Below are 24,799 nucleotides of genomic sequence, written 5' to 3'. Positions count from 1 at the left end.
AAAGTACCATGAAAAGTCTTCCCGAGAAGTTCTTGGTAAGGGTAAAGAAGTATTAGATCTTGGGATTCCAGACCGTGGAATTTCCTTACTCAAATTGGGATGGAACATAGACATATCGCTCTCGTATACTTTGTATAAAATAATGAAATAGAAATAGAAGTTGCAAAAAAAGTTGCAATAAAAGTAAATGAAATTAGAATGCACTGATAGTTGCTGCTGTGTTGGGTTCTTTAACAAGGTTAATTGTACTCTTAAAAATTCTGTTTATTTAAAAATAAAAAGATTAGTACAGAACGTTAACACATAATGGAATAGATAACAATACCTAAATGATTGCTCAATTCTAATCTTATTTATTTACATTTTGTTTACAATTTTTAATACATTTATATTTACAGTATTAATACAGACAACTAGAATTTTTAGTCAGTATTTTGCTTAAAGTAAATTGAACATATTTGTTTCATAAACACTTTTACAAAACCAGAAATATAGAATCATTAAAACAATGCTAGAGGAACTGAAATAATTATTTAATTAAAAGTTTTCTTTTAATATTTTTATCTACGGGTTCATTGATATTTTTAAGCATATATAAATAAACAAACAGCAAAAAAAATTTAAAATGCTTCGAATGCATAATTGCTAAGACTATAAACATAGATGTCAGTCCATAACAATATGTAAAAGAGTGTTATCAACAATTAACAATGAAATTTTATTACTTTTGTGCATCACAAAGATTTATAATAAAAGCAACACGTACTCATTTAAAAGAGCGTAACATTACTATAAACTCTTATAATAGCAAATCCTTCAAAATCTTACTTTTTTTAAATATTTTATTTACAAAACTGTTATAAAATGCAACACTGCCATTCATAATATTTATAAAATTATATAATAAAAACATTCATTTTTGATAATATTTCACCGTTATTCTTAATATATATCTAAAATTGTCATAATATGATTTATAATTTTACACAACAAAGCACTCAGTAACATCTTATGAAATTACAGAGCATACATATTTTAAAGATTAAATGTGCTTTAAATATGAAAGAAGCATTAATTAATTTATTGAACTTCTGAAAACTGAAGATAATTTGCAGTTTCTCTGACGCACTGTATGTAAAACTTAAAAGGGGAAAGTCGTTTGACTACACCAGAATGTATATTAATAATACAAATATAAAAATATATATTAAAAGTTTTTTACCTACACATCGAAATATTTTATTTAAGCTTTCTAGAGCAATTTATAATCAGTTTATTTACTCAGTTCATCATTATTATTAAAGTGCTTTGAAGTCGAAAATTGTTTCATTTCTTTAAAAGTACTACTTTAATGCAAGATAAAGACGATAAAATAAGATATGAAGCTGCTTTATATGTAATAGATTTAGAAGAGTTAGTACACTGAGCAATGATGGATTAAAAAGTTCATCTTGATCAATGCCTGCTTCAAAATGTCTATCAGAGTTTTCTGTTAATTTTTACAATTAAAATTTCAATTAACGTTTCTGTATTTGAATTAAAATGCCTTGTTGATATTCCGTTTAACTCTCAAGTGCATGATTTTTGAAACTTTGAAATTATTCATATATTCAATTATAGGTTCATATACTTCAATTATAGATTAAAAAATGATTTAATTATTCATAATATCTATAATTGCTTTTGCTTTTAGGTAAATTTTCAAAATAAACATGCGTTTTCATTTCGGATCTTACGCTTTTGAATTTTAGGTCAAAATTAGTATAAAGTGACAATATTTGAAGTTAATGAATGTAAATCCTTTGAAGTAAAATTGACTTACATATAACGATATTGATAAATTAAAAATCTTTCAATCAGAATCAATCAAGCTTATTAAAAACTTAAATTTATTTTCAATTTTTATAGTTTTAAAGAAGATGTTTACGAATTTTATCAAATTAATTCGATAAGTAGGTAGGCAGAATTTTATGAAAGTAATTCGATACAAACAATCAATTAATTAAAATTTCTTCTGATAATAAAACTTCCTTTAATTTAGTCATTCTAATATATATTTGATAATTTCTTTAAAACTTTACTTCATGGGTTTGAGATAATAGTACAAAAATGTATTAGACATGTAGGAATTAATGCCAGATGTCTCAAACTGTGTGAATTTGGAGTAAAATGCAAACAGACTCGTGATTTATCCCAAAACATATGCTTTCTTCTTCGCAAAATGCACAGCATTTTGTACTTTGTCCCACAACACAAATTTGCCGACGACAGTCTCACAAAAAATATACTCTTATGATGACTGTAGAAAATATCATGGCACTTTGGGAGACTGTAAGAATTAGTTGCATCACCCTATTCAAAGAGAAAGAGTAAGTTAAAGAAAAGATTCAAAATATTAATGGTTACAAATTATACATAAAACATTTAAAAGTTAATCTTTGAATTAAATATCTAACTACTCATGCATGGGAAAATCGTCGATAAAAATTATGCAAACCAATGCATTTCGTAAATATGTACAGCTTAAATATTTCCTAAATTCCAGACTTCCAGCAATTAAACGCAACGTTAAAAGAAGGCAGAAAATCTTATCTTGGTGTTGATCTTTAGGAGTTGATCTAAATGTGGTACTTAAGAAGAGTAGAGAGGAGCTGAAATACAGCTGTATTCAATTAAGGACTCATGGTTTCTTCTCTTCCGAGTCAACAGCAAGGAGAAAATAACAAACTACTCTGTAAAAGTAATCATGATCTGCAAAGAAGCACTTCGTTTTCCTCCACAAGGAATTGATGTGAGTTCCAGTCGTTTTAAATAGTTCCTTTGTATAATTTTTGCCTGTTCTTGTTGCTCTATAATCAGAACTCAAAACAAAGTTTCGTGTATCAATCCCTATGCTTCTTTTCAAAGAACACAGAATGAGTGCAATTACTTTCATTCTGTGATCTTTGCATTTACTGAGTTAAAATTAGCACACACATAAATTTTTGTTCAAAATCCCTTCCTACGTTTTATTAACAAATTCATACTCACGCTATATATGAATTTAAAATTTGATATTTAGATGTAAATAAAATATAAGAATGTTACATCATCTCTACATATAATAAAAACAAAGAGTCTGTCTGTGTGTGTGTGTGTGATTTTCGTTCGCGCTACGCGTAAACTTATAGACCCACGGCTACGAAATTTGGTACAAAGGTGCATCTACACAAGAGCCAGTGCACCTCGAAGCGATTTTTTCGAAATTCGAATTCGAATTTTCTTTATTTTATGTTTTGTGACGAAATCGCGTCATTTTGAGACATAATGGGCTATAGGAAAGCAAGATTTTACTCTACGCACTCCATTTTCACATCGTCATGAAATGTAAGCACTTAGCTGTTTTACGAACTTAAAATAAATTTCGTGTTTCTATAAATCGATTAAATACGAATTTATTTAACAAAGTGAGCTTAACACCTTTACAACAGGATTTTTTTCTAAAAACGTTTATGTTTAAAAATGTACACTGCTCAAAAAAAAAAAAAAAAAAAAAAAAAAAAAAAAAAAAAAAAAGGGACAGTGCTATATCTCCCGTTCTACTGGGCCGATTGACAAAATTCAAATTGCGTTCTTCATGTCTCGAAAGCGCGACTTAGGATATATATTAGATTTATATATAGCACTATTCTAACATAGGTATTTTGACACAAAATCGGAATTTTTCTGAAATAACATACCAATTTTTTTACATATTTCGGTTCTACGACTCAAATTACGCCTAAATATGAAATTTTGTAAAATTTGGACCGAAATTTACGGAGAAATTCACAAATTTATTTTGGCACTTTTTGTTCAGTTTGCGCCAAGAATAGTTCACTTGGCGAACGTCTTAATATATGGCAACCTTGTTTCCTTTCCCATGAGAGGAAAAAAAGTCACCATCATTCTTTTTTCCAAATAATATTCTTTATATATTTTTTATTATAACTGTTATTATTTTAAGTAATTTTTTCTTTTTCGAATTTCATTTTAATTGTTTAAGTTGCATTTTTTTCTTCGAATAACTGTTTTAAAAATTTCTATTTACCTATTCAAACTGCGTCAATAACGGTGCAGCGTTTATTTATTTATTTTTTTTTTTTCAAATAGTTTTCTTTATATATATTTATTTGTCATAGTTATTATTTTAGGAAATTTTTAAATTTTTATACTTTTATTTTAATTGTTTGTGCTGCATTGTCTCTTCAGATAATTGTTTTAAAATTTTCTATTTATTCCTTCGAACTGAGCATTTTAAATATATTTATTAATATAAATTTTCCAGAATTTGATTTTATTTATTTGAATTGCGTTTCTTTCCGAAGAATATTTTGTAACCCAGACTATGATGCATTTGAAAACTGCATATATTAAAAGAGAAATTACTGTAAAGCACAGTTAACACGCCTTTCAATGTTCCGTTCAGAAAAGAAATATATAAATAAGAGAGATGTATAACGGACATTTTAACATAGGATGACTTGCATACACTGCTTTAAACAGTTTAATCATTGTGCCCATTGCTTTACACAGTTTTATCCTACATTTGGTTTCTTAAAATGTTATTCATATTTTAGTCAAATATTTTATTTTTGAAATCGCAAGAATCAAATATCATAAGATTAAAAAGTTTTAAATTAAAAAAAAGTAGAAATATTAAATTTTAAGCAAAAATTTATTTTTTCTTTTCTTTTTCTTCAGGCATTCTACTTTATTCTTGCTCTTTTTCTTTAGGCATTCTGCAAGTATATTAAAAAGCATCCAACTTTTCGAAATAATCTTGGTATTTCTGACAATCATTTTAAATAAAGTTATCGCCTTCCATTTCATAAAGGCCCACAAACGGCCGAGCGGTAGAGAATCGTTGAACACTGGTAGCTCACTCCGGGGTTCGAATCCCGGTAAACGGGCTGGTTACATGGGCGTTTTTGTGGATTTTCTCATGTGTACCGTGTATGCTAGCTGGTGTATCTTAGAAAGTTCATCACGAAGTATTTGGTCAGAGCCTTTATCAGTCTTTAGAGGATAAACATTTTGAAGGTATGAGATGAAAGGAAAGTCTGATTTCATCAAGAGGTTTTGGTTTATTTAATTATGCCTAAGGGAAGGGATGCCTTCGTGGAGTACTTTCTAAGGAAAACTGACTCGCATACACGTTACATATGGGGAAAACCACGAAAACGCCCATGCAGGCAGCCCGTTCGCGGGATTCGAACCTCGGACCGAACTACCAGTGTTCAGAGATTTACCGCTCAGCCGCTGTTTCATCAGGAGGAAAAAAAACGTCTTTAGGTGACATCCACATACATCACTGGATAAACTCCTGAATCTTCAAATAATTCGACTGAGAAAATCATGGGATTCTCCATTTATGATACGATATGATGTCCTATAACGTAATTTAAATTTATACAACCATATAGTCTACAACCAGTCGCTCTTCACTTTAATCTGTAATGATATCGTTTTTGTCTTTTCTGTTAACACAAGCTCAATTGATGGTATTTGGTGGTGGTGGTGTACACGTCCAAGTGTTTTCTTTTTGAACACATAAATTCTTTGAAGTATCCTGAAGGTATATTCAAAAGTGTCCAACTTTTTGAAACATCTTGGTATGTCTGACAGCCAAATTTCCCTGCAAATTTTTGCTTACTTTTCTCCCTAATTTTCTTCTTTCCTTCTACAGTTATTTTCAGTGCTCACACAAAAAAATTAAGATTTTTCGATTCCCTAGACTTCCGTAAATTTTGCATTCTTGTCATTTTTTTTAAAATATCAATTGCATCAACTGCGTTTCAGCTGAAGACAGCTTTGCATTTTCTAGACATTTTTACTATAAACAAAGTATAGAGCAAAGTCCAAAGCTAAATGACAAAGAAATAAAAAAGTCTAGCAGGGTTTATTCTGTACCACCGAGTAACCCGATTCTTATATCGGCTGAAACAATCTAAATCATATTAAAGATCATGTTTTTTATACAATCTATAACGCGAGTGAAAAATTAGCTTCTTAAAACATTCTTTCTAAGAGGATTAATATAAAATATTATATTTAAATATATATATTTTTAAAGCTGGGACTTGAACCAAACTGTCAGACTTTTAAAGTTTAATTTACATGGTGGTTATAATTAAAGTTCCAATTTGAAATGGTCATAAAAGAAAAACTACTGGACTAAATGTTATCAAACTTGGGAATCGTGTAAAGGAGGTTATGGAAATTTATTTTCCTTCGGAAAAAAAAAAAAAAAAAAAAAAAAAAAAAAAAAAAAAGAGTTAAAAAACTCACCACCAGTGGAAAAATGGCGCTGTATACAATATTTGTAAATGAAATAAGGCATGAAAACATCTGTTTAAAATGTGTTTAATAGTTTCCGAAACGTGTTACAAAGCATGTTCAATGTAGCGTCCAGCATTTTCCGAGAGCAAGTTAAATCCTGTTACTGCATTCTTAACAGCAGTTCTTAGCATATCAGGAGGAATGTTACGGACATTTTTCATTTCTGCCAAATTGTTTAGAATATCACCATAAATAGTGCTTTTGAGATAACCCCATAGCCAAAAGTCACAGAGATTGAGGTCTGGTGGGAAGAGGGGAATTGTCGGCTTATAAGACGTTTATTCGTGAAATGTTTCCTAAGCAAATGTGCGACACACTTGAGGTGGGGCCCAGCCCTGCATAAAAATCGTAGTATCTAAAATGCCATGTTACTGCAGTTCCATGCAATTCATGTATCACGAAATATTTTAACATTGACTCTAAGTGAGCTGCAATCACAGTGGTCTAGCTGTCGCCTGCTCTTCAGAGAAAAATGGTTCAGTTATAAAACTAGCTATCATTGAACACTAAACGGTGTGGAATGACTGCTATGCAATCGAATGCAGTAGGAGAATGCAATATAACTAGATAGATAACATGAGGGATTTCTTTGACCGAAATCGATTAAAAGCGTTTTGAATCAGTATCTTCATGTTTTAGTGCCGAATTCAGGCTTCAAAAATTACAAATTAGCGATCTGTAAGAAAACGATTTCCAGATTGTACGCACTTGTGCGAGTGATTTGCGATCTCACATTTTCTAATCGCTAATTCGTGGTTTTCACGGACGAATTTCTCACTTACACGGATGGCGCACTAGACTTTTATCGAATTCAACGCTTTTAAATGGTAATTTGCCTACTTCAAAGTTTCTTAAGGGTATGCAACATGTTAAACCCGTGTAACAAAAGGTTAAGTTAGATTCCGACCCATATTTGGTTTAACAATATTGCATGCAGCGCCATTTTCCCCCTGGTGGGGAGGTTTCCAACTTCCTTTTTCTCGCGGAAAATAAATTCCCATGACCTCCTTTACACGATTACCAAGTTTGATAACATTTGATCCAGTAGTTTTCCTTTTATGACCGTTTCAGTGTGGAACTTTAATTATAACCACTCTGTATATTATTAAATTTTAATTTGAAGCTATGCGTTATATGTATACCAAGCGTAAATTTTTCGCTTTTATGGAAAAATAAAGAATCAAAGCAAATATACTTAGGATAATGGACCAAAACTGAAAAAATTTCCCCTCCCTCCGAAAATAAAATATTGAAACTTCGACCTTGAATTTATTAGATTATCGAAATATTTAATTTGACTTATCTTCTAAGTCCTAGTTCCGACAACAATTCCGTCAAAATAAAAGATTTAGTATATATTCACTGTATGTTAATAAAGTAAGCAGAGTGGAATAAAAATAGATTATAAAATTTATGCTGATGCAACTTTTTGTCTGACTGCACAACATGTAATGGAAGAGAAGGCTTGTAGAGATCTGTTTTTGACATGCCTCTAAAAGTAGATGTCATACTCCTTTTGTCTCTTCAATGTCAAAAAACTTTCCTTTGAGAAGCAACTTTAGTTTTTGGGAAAGAAAAAAATCACAAGAAGACAAATTTGAAGAATATGCAGGACGATTGAGTACACATACTTATTTTCGGAACACAAGCGGTTCTCCAACTGGTTATTGAATAATGAAAAGATGCATCGTCATGCAATACAAAACATTCGGAATAGGTTTTCTGACTGAAAACGTAAGATTAAAAGTCATCTGCTTAATTCACAGTCATTTACAAGTCAACTACTCCGGCAATTGCAGACTCGTTTTGATCCTGAGCTTGTAAGACAAACCTAATATCACTGGATTTAAACACTTCTTTAATCTTCCGAGAACGTTCCTTCTTTAGCTCATATTCCAAGAATATTAAGTGAATACAATTATTGCAAAAGCAATTGAATATTCATTTGCACTACGGCTTGGTAGTTTACTAACGAGTTAACAAAACTTAAATTCTGCTTTTTGTGTCTAACAATACAACAATATTTTAAATATTTACAAATAAAATATTAAATTGGAGATTTAATTGGAGCCTCACCAGTTGCCTAGCATTTGAAGATTGTTAAATACTAATTGTTTGTTGCGAAGTCTAATCCAGGCTGCATGGTTGGTTTTCGTAGTTTTCTAGGTTCTCTTTACAAAGGTTCTCTATGAAAGCATCTTAATCGAATAGCTCCCATGTTCTTTCTATGTTCAAATAACCAACTAACCTAGTTTAAGCACGATTTCTAAGTGATGTTACTAGCAAAACCCGAATACTCATTAAAAATCATGTAGCTTGCCAATCGGGAGTAACATGAAAGATGCGGCGCCAATAACTGAATTGCTGCTACGGTACGCTGTTTTTAAACTTAGATGGTCGTTCCTTAATTAAATAGCCCACCAGCGGCCGAGCGGTAAAGACGCTGAACACTGGTAGTTCGGTCCGAGGTTCGAATCCCGCGAACGGGCTGGCTGCATGGGCGTTTTCGTGGTTTTCCCCATGTGTAACGTGTATACGAGCCAGTTTCCCTTAGAAAGTCCTCCACGAAGAAATCTTTCCCTTAGGCAGATAACCCTCGTGTGCTTTGCGATAATTAAATAATCCAATCCAATCCTTAATTAAATGTAATTGATTTGTAACTTCTACTAGAGCTGACGGTTAGAATTGAAGTGTAAATAAATAATATCGTGTGCAATATTTGCAATTTATAAGAAGGATTTATTAATAACTGTAATAATTATTTATTATATTACTAATGATTAGGATTCAGTTCTTGACAATTACATTCTAAATTAGAATTTTAAGAATAAAATGAAAATACGCTACGCACAAAAATACATTTTAAGATAAAAAAAAATGAGTTGATTTTTTATGTTTTAAAACTTCTTGAATTCATTTAATAAACATCGTATCCTCGTTGTTAATTGAATCCAGAATGTTAGGTGTCGTTTATATAATTATTCTTACTTGTCTACAGAATCTGCTGACTTATCCAGCCTTTAAGTAGCTGCAGATCATTTCTGCACAACCACCGAACTTCCATTAATTCAGTCTCTAGAGGGTTGTATGTTTATATCATAATTTGACATTTATAAAAATGATTATTCTAAATCTTATGTTTCTATAAAAATATACTGTGCTTTAAAAATATGTATCAGCCGCTCTTTCAGCCACTTCAAAAGCAACAGTTTGTTTTTAGAAATAAATTATGCAGTTACTGTCATAAAATTCAAATAAACATCAAACAAAAATTCTCAGTTTTAGACAATTCGATTTAAACGAAGTAAAGCAGCAGACGATAAAACGCCGAAGGTAAAAATTTACTCATACAAAAATTTACTCTTATTTTTTTTTTTTAAGATATAGAGAAATTAAAAAAAATATTTAAAAATTTGAATAATATCATCCATAATTTAAAAAAATAGCTTTAAATATAGTATTAATAAATATTTATTACGCATCATTGAGGGAAAAAAATGTCATATAATTAATTCTCCGTAAAATTTTACTTGAAATTTAAGGTTAAAAATAGCTGTGGCAATTCAGTAAAACAAAAATCCATAGACCACATTTGGCGTTATTATCGCTCAAAAAAAGATGCCAAATTTCAAAACGCGAAAATATGTAAATTCGTGTATATCTTAGAAAATTTTGAATAAAAAAGCCTAATTTTTTGCAGATATGCTTAAAAATACACCTACTTTAAGATGATGGTAAAAATTTTATAGGTTATAATTCAAATTTTTTTCGAAAAATTTATAAAAATTATTTTAAAATAGAAATTTTTAAAATAAAACACAAAAAATGGGTAAATTTTATTTGTAATGAACCTAAATTTCGAAATGTGAGAGAAAAAATCAAAAAAGTTTAATAAAAAATGAGATATTAATAAATATTTGCCAAATTCAATTAACATTGAGGAGCTAAAATTTTGAGAGCTAATATTTTAAAAACTACTCGTACGATTTTTACAAAACTTGGTATTCTGGCATAATTTGAGTCGTAGAATCGAAATATGGAAAAAAATGGAATGTTATTTCAGAAAAAGTCCAATTTGGTGTCAAAATACCTATGTTAGAATAGTGCTATATATAAATCTAATATATATCCCAAGTCGCGCTTTCGAGACATGAAAAACGCAGGTTGAATTTTGTCAATGGGCCCAGTAGAACGGGAGATATAGCACTGTCCCATTTCTTTTTTTGAGCAGTGTACAGTTTATTTTTCTTTGATTTTTGGACACGTTAAACGTTCATCCTTGCCACTGCTTATACAAAAAGAATTTTGGAAAAATGATAATATTTTGCATTTTTGAAAAATTTTTTAAATGAAGCTTCCGAGTACACTTCTCACATCTCACATCTTTACAAATGTGATTTTGGCAACAATTTTCCTTTCTTATTGTTGTTGATAGATTTTTGATGATATCCCATCATTTTGAATAATTTCATTCTTTTAGAAATATGGGGTTGGCAACGATTTTTCCTCGTATTTCTTATGTCACTGTTTTTAAGAGATTGGCATATTTCATTACCATTTTTACTTCCTTGTACGAAGTAAAAAGGAAGTATTGTAATCGCGAAAAGTTTCAGGCAGGATATTTCAACGAAAATATCCATTTTGACCGCTATCGAATGCAATTAAACGATGTTTTTGCGTGATATCTGTACGTAAGGACAGAATAAAATACTCTTTTCCTTCAAAAAAATTATAAAACTGCTTTAAAGTTAATTCTGAAGAGAATTTTTCGTGGCGTTTGTACGAACGTATGTACGTACGTGCGTACGTACATACGTAAGTATCTCGCATAACTCAAAAACGAGTAGCCTCAGAACGTTGAAATTTTGTATATAGGACTGCTATAACATGTAGATGTGCATCTCGTATTTTGGTTTCAATCGGCCGCGCCAAATGTATATAAATATATTTATATATATATCCACTCTGTTACCCGGTTCAGTGATCTCAGTTTCTTTTCTCTTATATGTTTGTAAATTGTACATTTTTTGCTTTAAAAATGATTGTATTATGTTGTTTTTATCTTACGGTTAAGGTTTTTATGCCTTTAGTAAATCTGTATGCAATATTTTTAGACTTATCAACAATTTTAAAGTTGTCTAAGTGCCGCTAAGCTCTTTTTTTTATGGCGGCCATTGATGTTTACATTTGAAACAGGAGACTAGTTGATTTGTTGCCAATCTAGAGAAATTTAGCTGCCATACAACAAAGATAACGCATTCATTTATCATTGCCAATTAAATCATGCTTAATTCTTTCTGGAATTTTTTCGAGGAAATAAGTGTTTAAGATTTACTTCGTAATTTTTAATATAGATATGAGATTTTATGTATTTTTGCCTTCTTGTGAAGTGAGAACTGAATTAATTAAATGAGAAATACTCAATCGTCTGTGAAAAACTGCCTCTTTTTTGTTTTGTTTGCTTAATTTCTTTTATACATCATTCTAGCTTTATTATAGTATTTGAATAGAACATGTGGCAATGATTGGATAATTCTATTCTTTAAATGATATAAATTTTGTGCATTATGAGTTATAATATGAACGAAATTTATAAGTTAACTGTTATATAATTATTGGATTATATAACAGTTAACTTAGTTTCCGTTATATAATTATTATATAAGTTAACTGTTATATAATTATTAATACTGTTAAGTGAATCTAGCGCCAGAGTGTCGCTATGGTAAACAAATACTAGAGTGAATTTTAAAGAATGCATTTATTCTATTGTGGTTTATGCGCTGTCGGCGAAGTAGATTTAATTCAGTCTAATAAGTTTAAATGAAATGCAAGAAAAAATGCGTATAATTTAATATTCCGTAGAAGGAAGTCATGTGGTGTACACATGAGATTTTTTTATATATATAATACATTTTATTGATGTTTTTTATAAAGTTGTTCTGCAGAGTAAAATAGTGCGCGGAATGTTTTGTTTTTTGAGTTTCTTTCATGTTATTTTTTGCTTATTTCACTGTTTGTAAGATATTGAAAAGTTTTGCATGATTTTTTTCTTCAACGGAAAGTTGGTTAATTTTTTTTATTAGGATAATTAATAGTTGTATTAAGGGATATAGCTTATTTCATTGTAATTTTTGGTGCTACTTTGGCAGACGGTTGCACGGATTTTGGTAATTTTTCTTTTGGCGAGTAATACGACTTATGGTAAACCCATTGTTGGATAAGTTATTTATGGTAACCGATACTTTGTTGTCATTTTATTTAAAAAATAATGCGTTTTATTATGCATAAATTCCATGTTTTAAATATTATTTATCGCTTCTAAATATTAAAAATCAACTTAATTTTGCATTTTTATTTGAAATAAAAATTTTGTTATTTATAGTATTTTATATAATTTTATTTTGGGGATGATGTAATCAATGACGTCACCTTAAAACGTAATTGGTTTTATTAATATCTATAAATTTAATATAATGTTTTAAACATTATTTATGGCTCTTAAATATTAAAATATAATTTTGCATTTGTTTTAAAAATGATTTTATTATGAACTATTTATTATGGTTAATTTATTTATTAGGATAATTAATATTTGTATTAAGGGATATTGCTTCATTGTAATTTTGTTATACGTAAAAACTTTTTTTTATGAAGTTGTGTTGCAGAGTAAAATTTTATGCAGTTTTTAAATTTAACGTTTGGTGTTCCCTTCAGCCATTTTTCCGGTACATTTAAAAGCCAGACGAAGGCTGGCAGCGAAGCTGCTAGTTATTCATAGTAGAAGGACTAAAATCTATGTACAGAATTAAGTATGATATATTCCTTTGCAAAATTATGATAACTTTCTAATGCGGAAAGCTTTGAAATTATTTCAGACCTTTCTATATGTGACTTTTTCGTCAAGCTTTGATGGCTACTTCTGTTAACTTGCGAAAGGAAAAGATACATGAAATTGTTTCATCTAATGTTTATAGAAGTAAAGCAAAATATTTTTATGTTGTTCTTTAGTCAGGAGATTGTCTACCAAATATTAAGTTATACTTGAGTATGCACAATAGGCGAGAAAGCACAGAAGGGGTTTACACATTTTTAAAACGATTTTGGTAAACAATTTTTTTTTAAAACGAATGTTTTGGAATAAATGTTTTTGGTAATAGCTTATCATCTGAAATGAGAAATATCGCTGCTATTTTAAAATGCATTATTTGTTTAAAATATCGCATGTGAACAAGGTGTAGATTGAAGGATATGTTTCTGCGGTTTTTGAAGAGAAATAATATCTCATTTTATTTAAATCAACCAGATTGAAAAGTAGGAAAAATTCTTGAGAGCTGCTTTTATTGCTTTAAATGACTTGGATTATTACTCAATAACAGAATATTAAATTTGAAAATTGCTTAAATCTTATTCTTTACTGAAAGGCAACACGCTGGCGCGGGGAAGATAAAAGTATATTATTTCAGGCAATGGCAACGTAGTACTTTGAAATAGCCTAGTTTATTGATTAAATTACCTTAAATTTTGACGAAAGGCAACAGTCTGTCACGCTAGAGATTACAATGTTTTATTTCGAATAAGTGTTGCTACTCTTCGTGTTTAGATCGCTGGGTTTGTAATAAAAATTCATTAAATTCGTACAAAATATGAAATAAATAAAAAACAAATTCGAAATTGCAAAATGGTCTTTCTTTTTGATGTTTCTTTATATCTGAATTTCGAAACCTTCAAAGCTATTTTGGTTTCTTTATGAGTCTCAGAAAATGGCAATATCTTTACCAATGATTGGTGATTTCAGAGTCAAGGCATTTTGTCACCTCTAAATTAAACAAACTGTAATATTGCAAATGGAGCTAGTACACTTTAATTTTGGGACAAAATAACAGTTTTAGTTCAGAGGAAGGATTTAATAATTCTGGTTATGAACTGAATGATCTGCTGAGCGAACAGACACTATTCGAGAGAATTCTCATGCATGTTTGAACTAAGGTTGTCTAAATTTCATTTTTAAAAATTTTTGCTATAAAACTTTGTATGTCAGTATATGCATTTAGATACAGACAGCCGGTGATGGGAAGTAAGAAAAACCAAGCATTTCTTCAAAGCATTCGTATGATGAATAAAATATCGACGGCAATTTGAAAACATGATAACGTCGTGCTGTTAGAATTTCTGTTAGGAATCACTCAAATAAAGTGGAAATGCGGTAATAGTCCCGAGACTTAAAATACTAGATATCCAACACTTGAATAGAAGCTTTTTATCTTCTATGTTCTGATCATAGTAAAAGCCACATTTTTACTTTACGTTCTTTATTTTCATTTATCATAACACCAAGGCAGGAAATAAGGCAGTATACTACTAGCAGTACTTAGTGGTGTATCATAAATCAGAGGCTACTTTCTTTTAGGGGATATATTCAAGTAATTCCTTTGGGTAAATACATGATGTTTTCGGAGAGCTTCAGAGGAAGTATCATTTAGACAAAAGCCGAAAATGGAGTTCTAAATATTAAATACAACAAGAGTTATAACTAGTAACAAGAGTTATAACTTCTAGAAGTAATGTGTTGTTAAAAGTCTCAGATATAATGAATTAACGACTTACTATGATCAGCTACGTCAACAAAAAAAGAAGTGTCAAGAAGAACGTAGCTACTAAAAAGACTCCTGTACACTTCGAGGCTGCATTTTCGTCGGAATCATCATCACCTGTTAAAATATGAGAAATTTCTCACTTTCTTAAAAGTCTACAAACAACATTTAAAATTAATAAAAAAATTTAAATTGATTAAAATACCAAATGAATTTTCTGCGAGTGAGTTTATGTGTATCTATAGCACATAAGTAAGCAAGAACAGTAAAATGAAATCAAGAGAAAAAAGAAAAAAAGAAGATGTGCTGTTTAAATTAATAGAATGAAGCGAAAAAGAAAAGCGGATAAAATTATTGCGATAATGTTTACAAATCATTAGAGAGTTAATACATACGTAAAAACACAAAAACAAAAGTTAGAAAGTTAGGAACCAACTAAATAAGCAAATACCTACAGTAAAATGAAACTGAAGCAATTAATTAATTAAAAAGTGCCAACAATAAACATAAAAAGAATAAACTGTCTCATCAGAAATACTTCAAATTGTAAACAAGAACACAAATTTGTCATGAAATTCTAAGTAGAATTCAAGAAAACTGATAATCGTCTGAGTAAATCTTCTCCATCAAGCTAACAAAAGTTAATAAATTATAAACATAAAATGCGAACTTATTTTTAAAATAAACAATTCAGCTGTAGCTTGTAGTTGTAAGCAATGTAAAAGAAACTAGAGGTAAATATATAATTAATGATCACAACAGTGTTATTTTATCTATAACTCAAGTCTTTTGCAATGTTTAATGTCTGGGAGGTTTAATTTCTGCCTGCAGTATGCATGTTTACTGGGAAAAGGTATTTTCTCTCATTATTTATTTATTTTGCTTTCTTTGCATTACTGTTTACTGCTTTGCAATGGTGTTTTCTTGATCCTGATATCGGTTCTATTCTTTGCCATTTCACAGCTCTGTTTTCTTGGATTTGGTAGCAGCCAGAATAACCATGTAATCATAATTATTTACATAAAAAATAGGATCGTTGAAAAGGAATAGCATGTATGCACATTTTTCCAAGTAAATTGATACATACAAGTAAAGAGGTGTATATGATTTTATTAAAATATTAGTGAATGCATAACCACAAAGAAAACTCATGTTATGCCAAACAAAATTCTTCCAATCATCGCAGATATATATATATATATATATATTTAAATACAACGATAATTAAAAAAATTAAGCCTGTAATAATTTAAACAAACACTTATCCTTTTCGAAGTTTAAAACATTTTGCAAATTTTCAAATCTTTTGTTAGTGACAAAAGCTGACATTTTCATTTACAATTTATTAAAGAACTTGTAACTTGTAGCATTTCATTTAACTAAAAGTTAAAAGTTTAATCTGCGCCTTCCTTTTATATCTCGTTTCGATACGTACTCGCTCACTCCAAATATTGCGTAGATTTGTTTGGCAAGCGACATAGTATAAGTTGAAAGAAAGAATCAAGATCCTTTGAATTGTATTGGTTGTGTAATTGCTGCCGCGCTTGTCTTCAACCTAGAAAACCGCGGCTCTAGACAGATAGGTGGTGTATTGAATTATGGCAAAGCACACTAGGGCTATCTGCCTAAGGGGAGGCAGGCCTTCGTGGAGAACTTTCTAAGGGAAACTGGCTCGTATACACGTTACACATGGGGAAAGCCACGAAAACACCCATGCAGCCAGCCCGTTCGCGGGATTCGAACCTCGGACCGAACTACCAGTGTTCAGCGACTTTACCGCTCGGCCGCTGATGAGCCTCTAGAGAGATAGAATGCCTTATATTGGTGCAGAATGGGAAGTTGATCTTAGTTTAGAATAGGTTGTCCAATTGAGGGGTGTTGTAGAGTTGAGTAGTAGTACCGTTTCCAATCGAATTAAAAGTACCATTTAATGGTTCTAGTGTAGAAAAAGTTGCTTTTTGATTTGGCGTCAGATACTGTTGCTGCTACCGATTTTCTTTCCCTATGTTATGGTAGCCATTTTTTTGTTATATGCCATTGTTTAAGTTTAATCAGACTGGAAATTCTTAGTTTATTGATCGAGGGCTACGTGATTTGCAGTGCGTGTATGTACTGCAAATCACATATTTAGAATTTTGACCGTATTTTGAAATATTGGGATTTTAACAGACGTTAACTGACCTCTGGGTTTCGTTAGCTGTCTGGTTCTAATTAATCATTGTCCTGTAACTTCCACAACGAAGTATGTATCGCAAAATAAATATTCGTTATTTTCATGATTTAGAGTAGAAGGGTAAGAAAGCTATAACTAACTGATGGTTTAATTAGTTTCTGCCATGAATGTCAATTTTGTACGAAAGAAATGTATCTTGTCGAGCTTAAAAGATCAGTTGAATGGCTATGAGTTGGTTTGTCACTACGCTCATACAAACAACTTTGAGGGCATATGGATCCACTTTAAGCACGAGTTTCGCAAGTAGGGTCTTTGGCAGTCGTCGTATGACATTTTTGACTCCTACTTTGACCTGTTTATGTGGCGTCGGCGCTACCTCGATGAGGAAGAGGAGGATCCGTTTCGGAATTATATCAGTTGCATAAAAGAATTGTATGTGCTGCAATCATCCCACACTGACGAAGAGACGTAGCCCAGAACAAACGAGATGACTACTTTTGCTGTTTTTGAAAAATATATTTTCAGCGTTGTTTTTGGCGACAGCCATCTTGGAAACATTGCTTCTTGGCGTCGAAAAATCGCCGATAATGTCAAGAGGAACCTATTTAATGTTTGATATCCCAGTTAATGTTTGATAAAGTGAAGGAGGCTCACTTTGTAGAGACATTAAGTATTTTTGAAAGCAGGAGAGATGAGCAATGTCCTCGCCGGAACTCGAATCACGGACTTCTTGAATATGCGTCCAGCGTGCTGACTACTACACTACGAAGGTATGATAAGAAGGCGGGAGAAATACCTTATCTTATATACTCCCCCTTTTAAAAAGCGACTGGGGATTAGGCAACCCAATCGCCAAATCCTGGTGAGCGAAATCCAAAATACTACAATACGTCCCGTAAGCATGAACTAAGTTCTGGCCTTAAAGGCAGACATGAACTGATTGAAAAGCACGCGCGTAGCAAGGCAGTAGGAAGGCTTTTCTCTTGTCTTGGCTAGAAACCACTTCTTAGATACATATACAGTTTGCAAACTCATTAACATAAAAATCGTGCTCACACTTATTCTGGCCGGAAATGGAAAATAAGAGAGAATAGAAAAGTTAAAAGATAAAAATAAAAATAAAAATAAAAATAATAATAAAAAAAAAACGCCAGTAAAACTTAAAATCCTTATAACTTTATTGTTTTAATATAATATTTTAATTTAGAACTCACAAGGTGTGAGGTAAAGTTAGTTAAATTTTATTTACTTACTCGAGTTTAATATGGTGTTTACGCTTGCATAGTTATTTCAAGCTACAAGCGATATCTCCCATCATAGCTTTAAGTTAGGACTGAGCGCTGAGAGTTTAATTTATATACAAAGTTAAGAAAGGCCCCTCAAGTGCTCTTATGTAGTTTAACTCACTTTAAAAGCCTAAGAAGCATGAAAAGCGGGACTAAAAAAAGTATAGGTCTTTGTTATTTAACAATGCGATGCTTTTAATTTCATTAAGTTATTAGAGATTAAAGGCATAAATTAGGACTTTTAAGAAGCATTTTAGGCATCTAGCTAGTTTATAAGACACTGATATTCGAAAGAAAAATGTAGCATTTATTCCTACATTTAACTTAAATTTTTTTTTAAATAAAGCATTTAATGCTACGAGTTATTTTAAGCATCCGTTAATTTAAAATATAGTAATTAAAAAAATTATTTTGCAAATTTAGATGAAAGAATACATACTTACTTTCTTGTTTCTCTGCCTTGGGTGCTAAAAAGGAAAAAAAAAATGTTTTAAATTTCTTGATACATATTTATACGCGAATACTTAAATAAAGTTAATATGGTTTATCAGCAGAGATTATGGATAGAAATGTTCCAGAAGGCATAGCAAAACATTTTATAGGATACTAGATGAATATACCAATACGAATTTTGTACTTAGAATAGGAACGTTTTGTGGAATTTTAATTGAAATTTTTGTATTTTTCTGTGTAATAATGTAACGCGAAAATCTTAAGAGAGAAGCTTTGCCAAAAAAGTAAGAATACAGGAACAAGTCCATTTAGCATTGAGTAAAAGGGTTTTCTCAGTAATTTGGCTAGATATCGCCAAGCTGACAACGATTTTGACGACTTATTTTATTACCAAATTTGGCGAGAAATCTCCAAAAGTTGCCAAACGGGTACCATTTGGAAACATTTTTGTCCTGTCCCTGTATCGCCGCAATAAGCATTGTAATTGATCATAGTACTAGCTGTAACCGTAACTCAACCTTCCTATTGCTTTCCAGTCATTTTGCGAAGCAGAAAGCACTAGAAATACCTCGGCAGCCGGTTGAAAACTATATAAGGCCGAAGAGAGCATCTGCTCTCAGTTAGTTGTTTAGTTATTTCTGTTGCAAGTTGTTAGTTCAGCGTGAACAGAGGTTTATCCAGGTTAGCTTTCCCTTTGGGTGCCCATTATGTGTTTAACGTTGTTAGTAGTTTAAAGTGTAACTACTAATTGTACTCTGTGAACTCCATGAACACCTGAACTAGTATTTCTGTGAAAAATTCCAGAACTTTGAAGTGTTTTTCATTTGATAAAAATAAATTTTATTATCCTATCATCGGACCTGTGTGTATTCAATCTTTATGAAACCGTATAACGCAACATTACATTTAAATTAAAATGGGAAAGTTATATATCTTCTGTATATTTGAAAAAAGAAGAAATATGTAACGTAATTCTAAAAATATGTAATGTTTTAATTGGATATATTGCAAATTAAATGCATTTTATTTAAATCAATCAAATTAAAAAGTAAAAAAATAATATTCTTAGTAAATGCTTCTGCTGCTTTTAAATAGCTTAGTTTGTAATCAATAAAAACATATTAAAATATGAAAGTTAATATCTTAAAATTTTCCGAATGGCAGCAGACTCAAAACTTCAAACAATACATTTACAGTGAACTAATATGTTTTTTTCGGGTAAAGTAAAGAAAAAAGGAGGAAAAAATCTGACGTGGCCAGCACATGATTTAACAAAGAATAATAATAAAAGAGCTTTAAGTAAACTATTATTTCCGGTTGATCGTTTGTAAGGAAAACCTAATTTGTATATAAACTTTATGGCTCAATGATAAATATAAACATTACTAATTTTTTATCATTCTGTTCCAATGTTAATTATATGTGCTCCTGTACACACCCTTTCTCATGCTTTGATTTGAAAATATTGCATCAATATATCCTCTGTTTCGGATTCACAAATCAATGACTTGACAACAAAAATTCTTAAAAGCAGAATATCTTTAGAATTTCCAATAGAATGTTAAGTGTTGCTATATATTCCTTTTTATTCGTTCTATTATTTATATTTTCTGCATTATTTATTCAAAAATAATATATAGCGATAAAATTTGGTGGCAGCATACTTTTTGTGAAAAGTAATTCGACACAAAAATGAATCGAACACAAAATTGAGGACTGAGGCTGTTGCTTCGTAACGAGAACTCGTCTTTATATAATGAGCTTGTTCTCTTTGCATTTAGCATAATCCCCAAAATGAATTTAATGCTTAGAAATGTTGATCTTAGTTACATACCTATTTTAAATACCAAATCTGAGAAGTTTTGAAATATCTCACATTTTTTACGAGCTTCAAATAAAGTATCACTTCCGGTTTATTAATTTTAGCCAAAATCTAATATGATGTTCCCACTGACGTATAAATCTTAAATACTAAAAATTGAAAAATTTTGTATTATATTTTAATATAGCTTTTAGTTTTTAACTAAAAACAGTTTTCAAGTAAAGCATCACTTCCGGTTGTCCGTTAAAAACATTTATGAGTTTCCTATGAAGTAACACTTCCGATTCTCCAGTTTTACTCAAAATCTAATCACCTCTTTATATGAAAGTAGAAAGCTTAAATACGAAAAACGGACATTTTTGGAAGTTTGATATAAGAGCTATCGTGGAGGAAAAGACCATCGCACAAACATACAGCAAACATCATTGCAAAAATAGGAAAAACTTGTTGTGAAGACCCTGATTAGTGCTTATTCACAGACAACTCACTATCAAACTTTTTCACCGAAAACATTACCTTCCTTACTTATATATGTGGAAATCATCAACGCCCCATGCCGACTTAGCGAAGTACCAGCTGACGTCATCATCGCACAGCGCAGTAAGAATCATTCCAGACAGCGTCTGATAGCGTCCAGGAGAGTGGCGATGTGAGCAGACGGCTCGCATGCCTTCAAGAGTTGAAGAAGACAGACGGTCTTCTTAGGTCTTATTTTGGAGTTTTGATTCTTCTTTTGATGTTTCGCTTTTAGCTGTTATGACTTTAGATGATCATACTATTCAAAACTAGCTGGGGACTAATGTATTCTATCAACAAACCCCGGAGGAACTCTATGTGAAAGGACTGTCTGTGATTGTGCATCATTACATGAATCATTCAACATTTAATCTTTACTTAGTTTATCTTTATTATTTTTATTTCTTATCGTTAAATAAAAGCATATTTAAAAATGCTACGTTCGAGCTCTCATGCTCTGATTTAAAAGAGAACCCTACATATATATAGGCGGAATGTAAAAACAATGAGCAGACATTTTTCCTTTTAGAGCAGACGTCAAGTTCCATGCGCTCAAAATCCCCTTAGTGCAAAGTCCCCTAGTGTAAACGTGACTTTATGGGCTTCAAAGTAAAGTACCGCTACGGAGTTCCAAATTTCATCCAAAATCTAATTAACTATGTGAATGTGATAAGCTTAAATATGAGAAATGAAAATTTTTAGAAATTTCATATAAGAATTATCGTGGACGAAAAAATTGTCAAACCTATATACAGAGACACACAGACAAATGGACATCATTCTAAAAATAGTAAAAGGGAGCTGTAGGTCTCTGTTTCCTACTTATACACTGAAACTCACTATAGAATTTTTGGACTGGAAACAGCACCTTGTATTACCCATGGACTGGCGTGAAATATACACATACACATATACAGATAGAGAAGAGAGAGAAAGAAAATCTGAGTTAGAGTACTTGTACGGCGTCTTGTGTTAATGGTTCAGTAGAAAGAAACCTATTTGATCAATAACAGGCAATAATGATTACTTCAGAAATTGATTAAATATAATTAATTTGGCAATTTATTTATTCACTACTAAGCCCTGTTCTTTAAATATGCTTAAAGAATAACTAATGAAACTAATTTAATTCATCAATATATTCAATAAAGTGAAAAAAAGTCATTTTGTGGCATTATGAAACTTCAGTCTGAGAATTCGGAGCATTTAAAAATTCGATATTTTTTAAAATCTGCAACAAATAGTATTATCGTGCTTTTACTGCAGTCAGGTTTAATGACGACGATAGTCGTTTAAATTTTACATTAAACAGAGTTAATGTGAATCCTACCTGGAAGGTAAGGAATTTGTATTTCTTCCTCATAACCAGTTCCATTCATAGAAACGACACAACCAAAGAATCTTTGGTCTTCTAGTTCATCTTCAGTAAAGTTCGCGGAGAGTTCCAACTCATAAGCTCCATCTACAAAGTCATATTTCAATTCAGTGTCTTCTATGGGAACGGAATCCAGCATTCCAGGCGGTATATGGAATAAGGACATTTCAGGAATAGGATGCACACCTTTCACTTCACATATTACTTTTACAATCCCATCTGCTACGGTATAGTTGATGGTAAGAGACGAGGGATGAGCTGAAAAATAAAAAGGAATGATGAATGCATTCAGATTTCTTTTTTCTTTTTTAGTTTAAAACAATGACAGTAGTAGAAAAAATACTCCAACTATATAAATATTTCAAATGAGGCAAAAATTACTGTTCTGTTATTTTTAAATAAAAGATAAATAATAATAAATAAAATAAATAATAATAGAAGCTTTTAGATGTTATATTACGCCCAGAGCGGCGTTTTTTTAACGTTTTCTGTGTAACTTTTATTTACTAAACATCATGTTCTCAATTAAACCATAAAATTCAATCCAACAGAAATATCGCAAAACAATTTATAAAGATCATATGTTTAGAATTGCCGATACACAGTCTCGTGCACTGGAAATAAGAAATGTTTTTTTTTTTTTTTTTTTTTTTTTTTTTTTTTTTTTTTCCCCAGAGAATGTTGCCATTGCTCGCTTTGGAATCGTTGAGTTTGTTAATCAAAAACTCGTTAATGTTTCACAAAATGTGAAATCGATAATAAAACAAATCTTAAATTCCAAATTTGGGTTTCCAGATGCATATATTGGAGTGGAGGAATGCGTTATTCAAAATTTGTTGATTTGCGTTATTCAAAACTCTAGGTACCGTTGTTTTTTCGCAGTGCGAGAACCGTACATACATTCATGCCGACTCTTAATTATTTAATTTCTTTAAATATAATGCTGGTCATTAATATTTGGTGGCAACAATTTGAAAAGTGAAATACCGTTTTATAGTGGACGACGCAAAATGCCAAAACGAAATTAACAGCCTTTCTGGGTAAATTCCCCTTTGGGCTAATGAGAAAAATCTGAAATGTGAAAGTGTGACAATCTGAAAGTCTGTTCAGGATTTTTACGTCTTCTATGAGTTTGCAATCTACCAAACTGCACTTGCTCTCACTGCTTTTAACCTTTTTTTCTTTCTTTTTAGCCCAAAGGAACATTAACTCGAATGGCTATTAGTCTCGAAACGGCATTTTGCGTTGAATCACTATAAATGGCTGAATCACTTTTCAGATCGTTGCCACCAAGTATTAGAGCCCTGTATTATATTGAAAGAAATTAAATAATGAATAATCTACATGAATGTATGTACGTTTCTCGCATTGTGAAGAAACGACGGTACGTAGAGACATTAAATTTTGAATAACATAATCCTTCACCCGAATATGGGCACTTGGAAGCTCGAATCTTGAATTTAAAATTTGTTTTATTATCTATTTCATATTTTGTAAAACCTTAACGAATTTCTAATTAACTAACTCAACGATTTCAAAGCTAGCAATGGCAATACTGTACGGAAGAAAGTATTTCTATCTCCAACGCGCGAGACCGTCTATCGGAAATGCTAAAGATATGCTGTTTTTAAATATTTGGTGGTATTTCTCTTGAATTGAATTTTATGTCGTTAAAGGGCGAAGAACATGGTGTTTAATAAATAAAGGTAATACGCAAAACGTTAAAGAAGCGGCGCCCCTTTGGGCGTAATATAAAATCTAAAAGCTTTCAGATATGTTCGTTTTTTTTTTTTTTTTTTTTTTTTTTTTTTGTCTTTTTAGCTATATTATTAAGTATTTTTTTCTTCGCATTTACGCTAAGTACAATTCAACAGAAAAATCAGAATAATTTCCAAAGCAGCATAGCAGCATATGTTTAGAATTCCCGGTGCAATGTTAAGCGTTGGCATACATATTTCTACATTTTTCAGCTTTTCAGTTCATCATATTGATGTTCAGTTTTGTTAGTAACATGGCTTACAAAATCTTTTTTTGTCTTTTTATTACTAACGTTTTATATATGAATTTTATTTATTAAATACCATTTTCTTCACACTTAAGCCACATAAAAATTCAACAGCAAAATATCACAATATACTATTTAAAAACAACAGATCTTTAGAATTTCCGACAGGCAGTCAAGCTCGCTGACGCTAAATTTTTTAAAAATTCTGTACAGTG

General features: G+C 30.9%; 1 protein-coding gene across 1 annotated transcript in view; it reads right to left on the bottom strand.

The window, feature by feature from the left end:
* Nucleotides 1-333: 333 nt before the first annotated feature.
* LOC118196104 (uncharacterized) overlaps nt 334-24,799 on the bottom strand; it is a 194,670-nt gene continuing 170,204 nt past the window's right edge. Inside the window, exons 3-6 of the mRNA XM_085824863.1 lie at nt 22,535-22,837; nt 18,857-18,880; nt 14,968-15,071; nt 334-2,352 (exon numbers count right to left, since the gene is read on the bottom strand). Of these exons, the coding sequence (XP_085680989.1) occupies nt 14,977-15,071; nt 18,857-18,880; nt 22,535-22,837 (422 nt within the window). The 3' untranslated portion in view covers nt 334-2,352; nt 14,968-14,976. The remainder of the gene's footprint in view (nt 2,353-14,967; nt 15,072-18,856; nt 18,881-22,534; nt 22,838-24,799) is intronic.

Source organism: Stegodyphus dumicola, chromosome 1 (assembly GCF_044657685.1).
Source record: "Stegodyphus dumicola isolate Sdum_Otavi_A_Nest chromosome 1, ASM4465768v1".
NCBI classification, from domain to species: Eukaryota; Metazoa; Arthropoda; class Arachnida; order Araneae; family Eresidae; genus Stegodyphus; species Stegodyphus dumicola.
The sequence above is the reverse complement of the archived record's forward strand: the minus strand, read 5'-3'. Positions and strand labels throughout refer to the sequence as shown.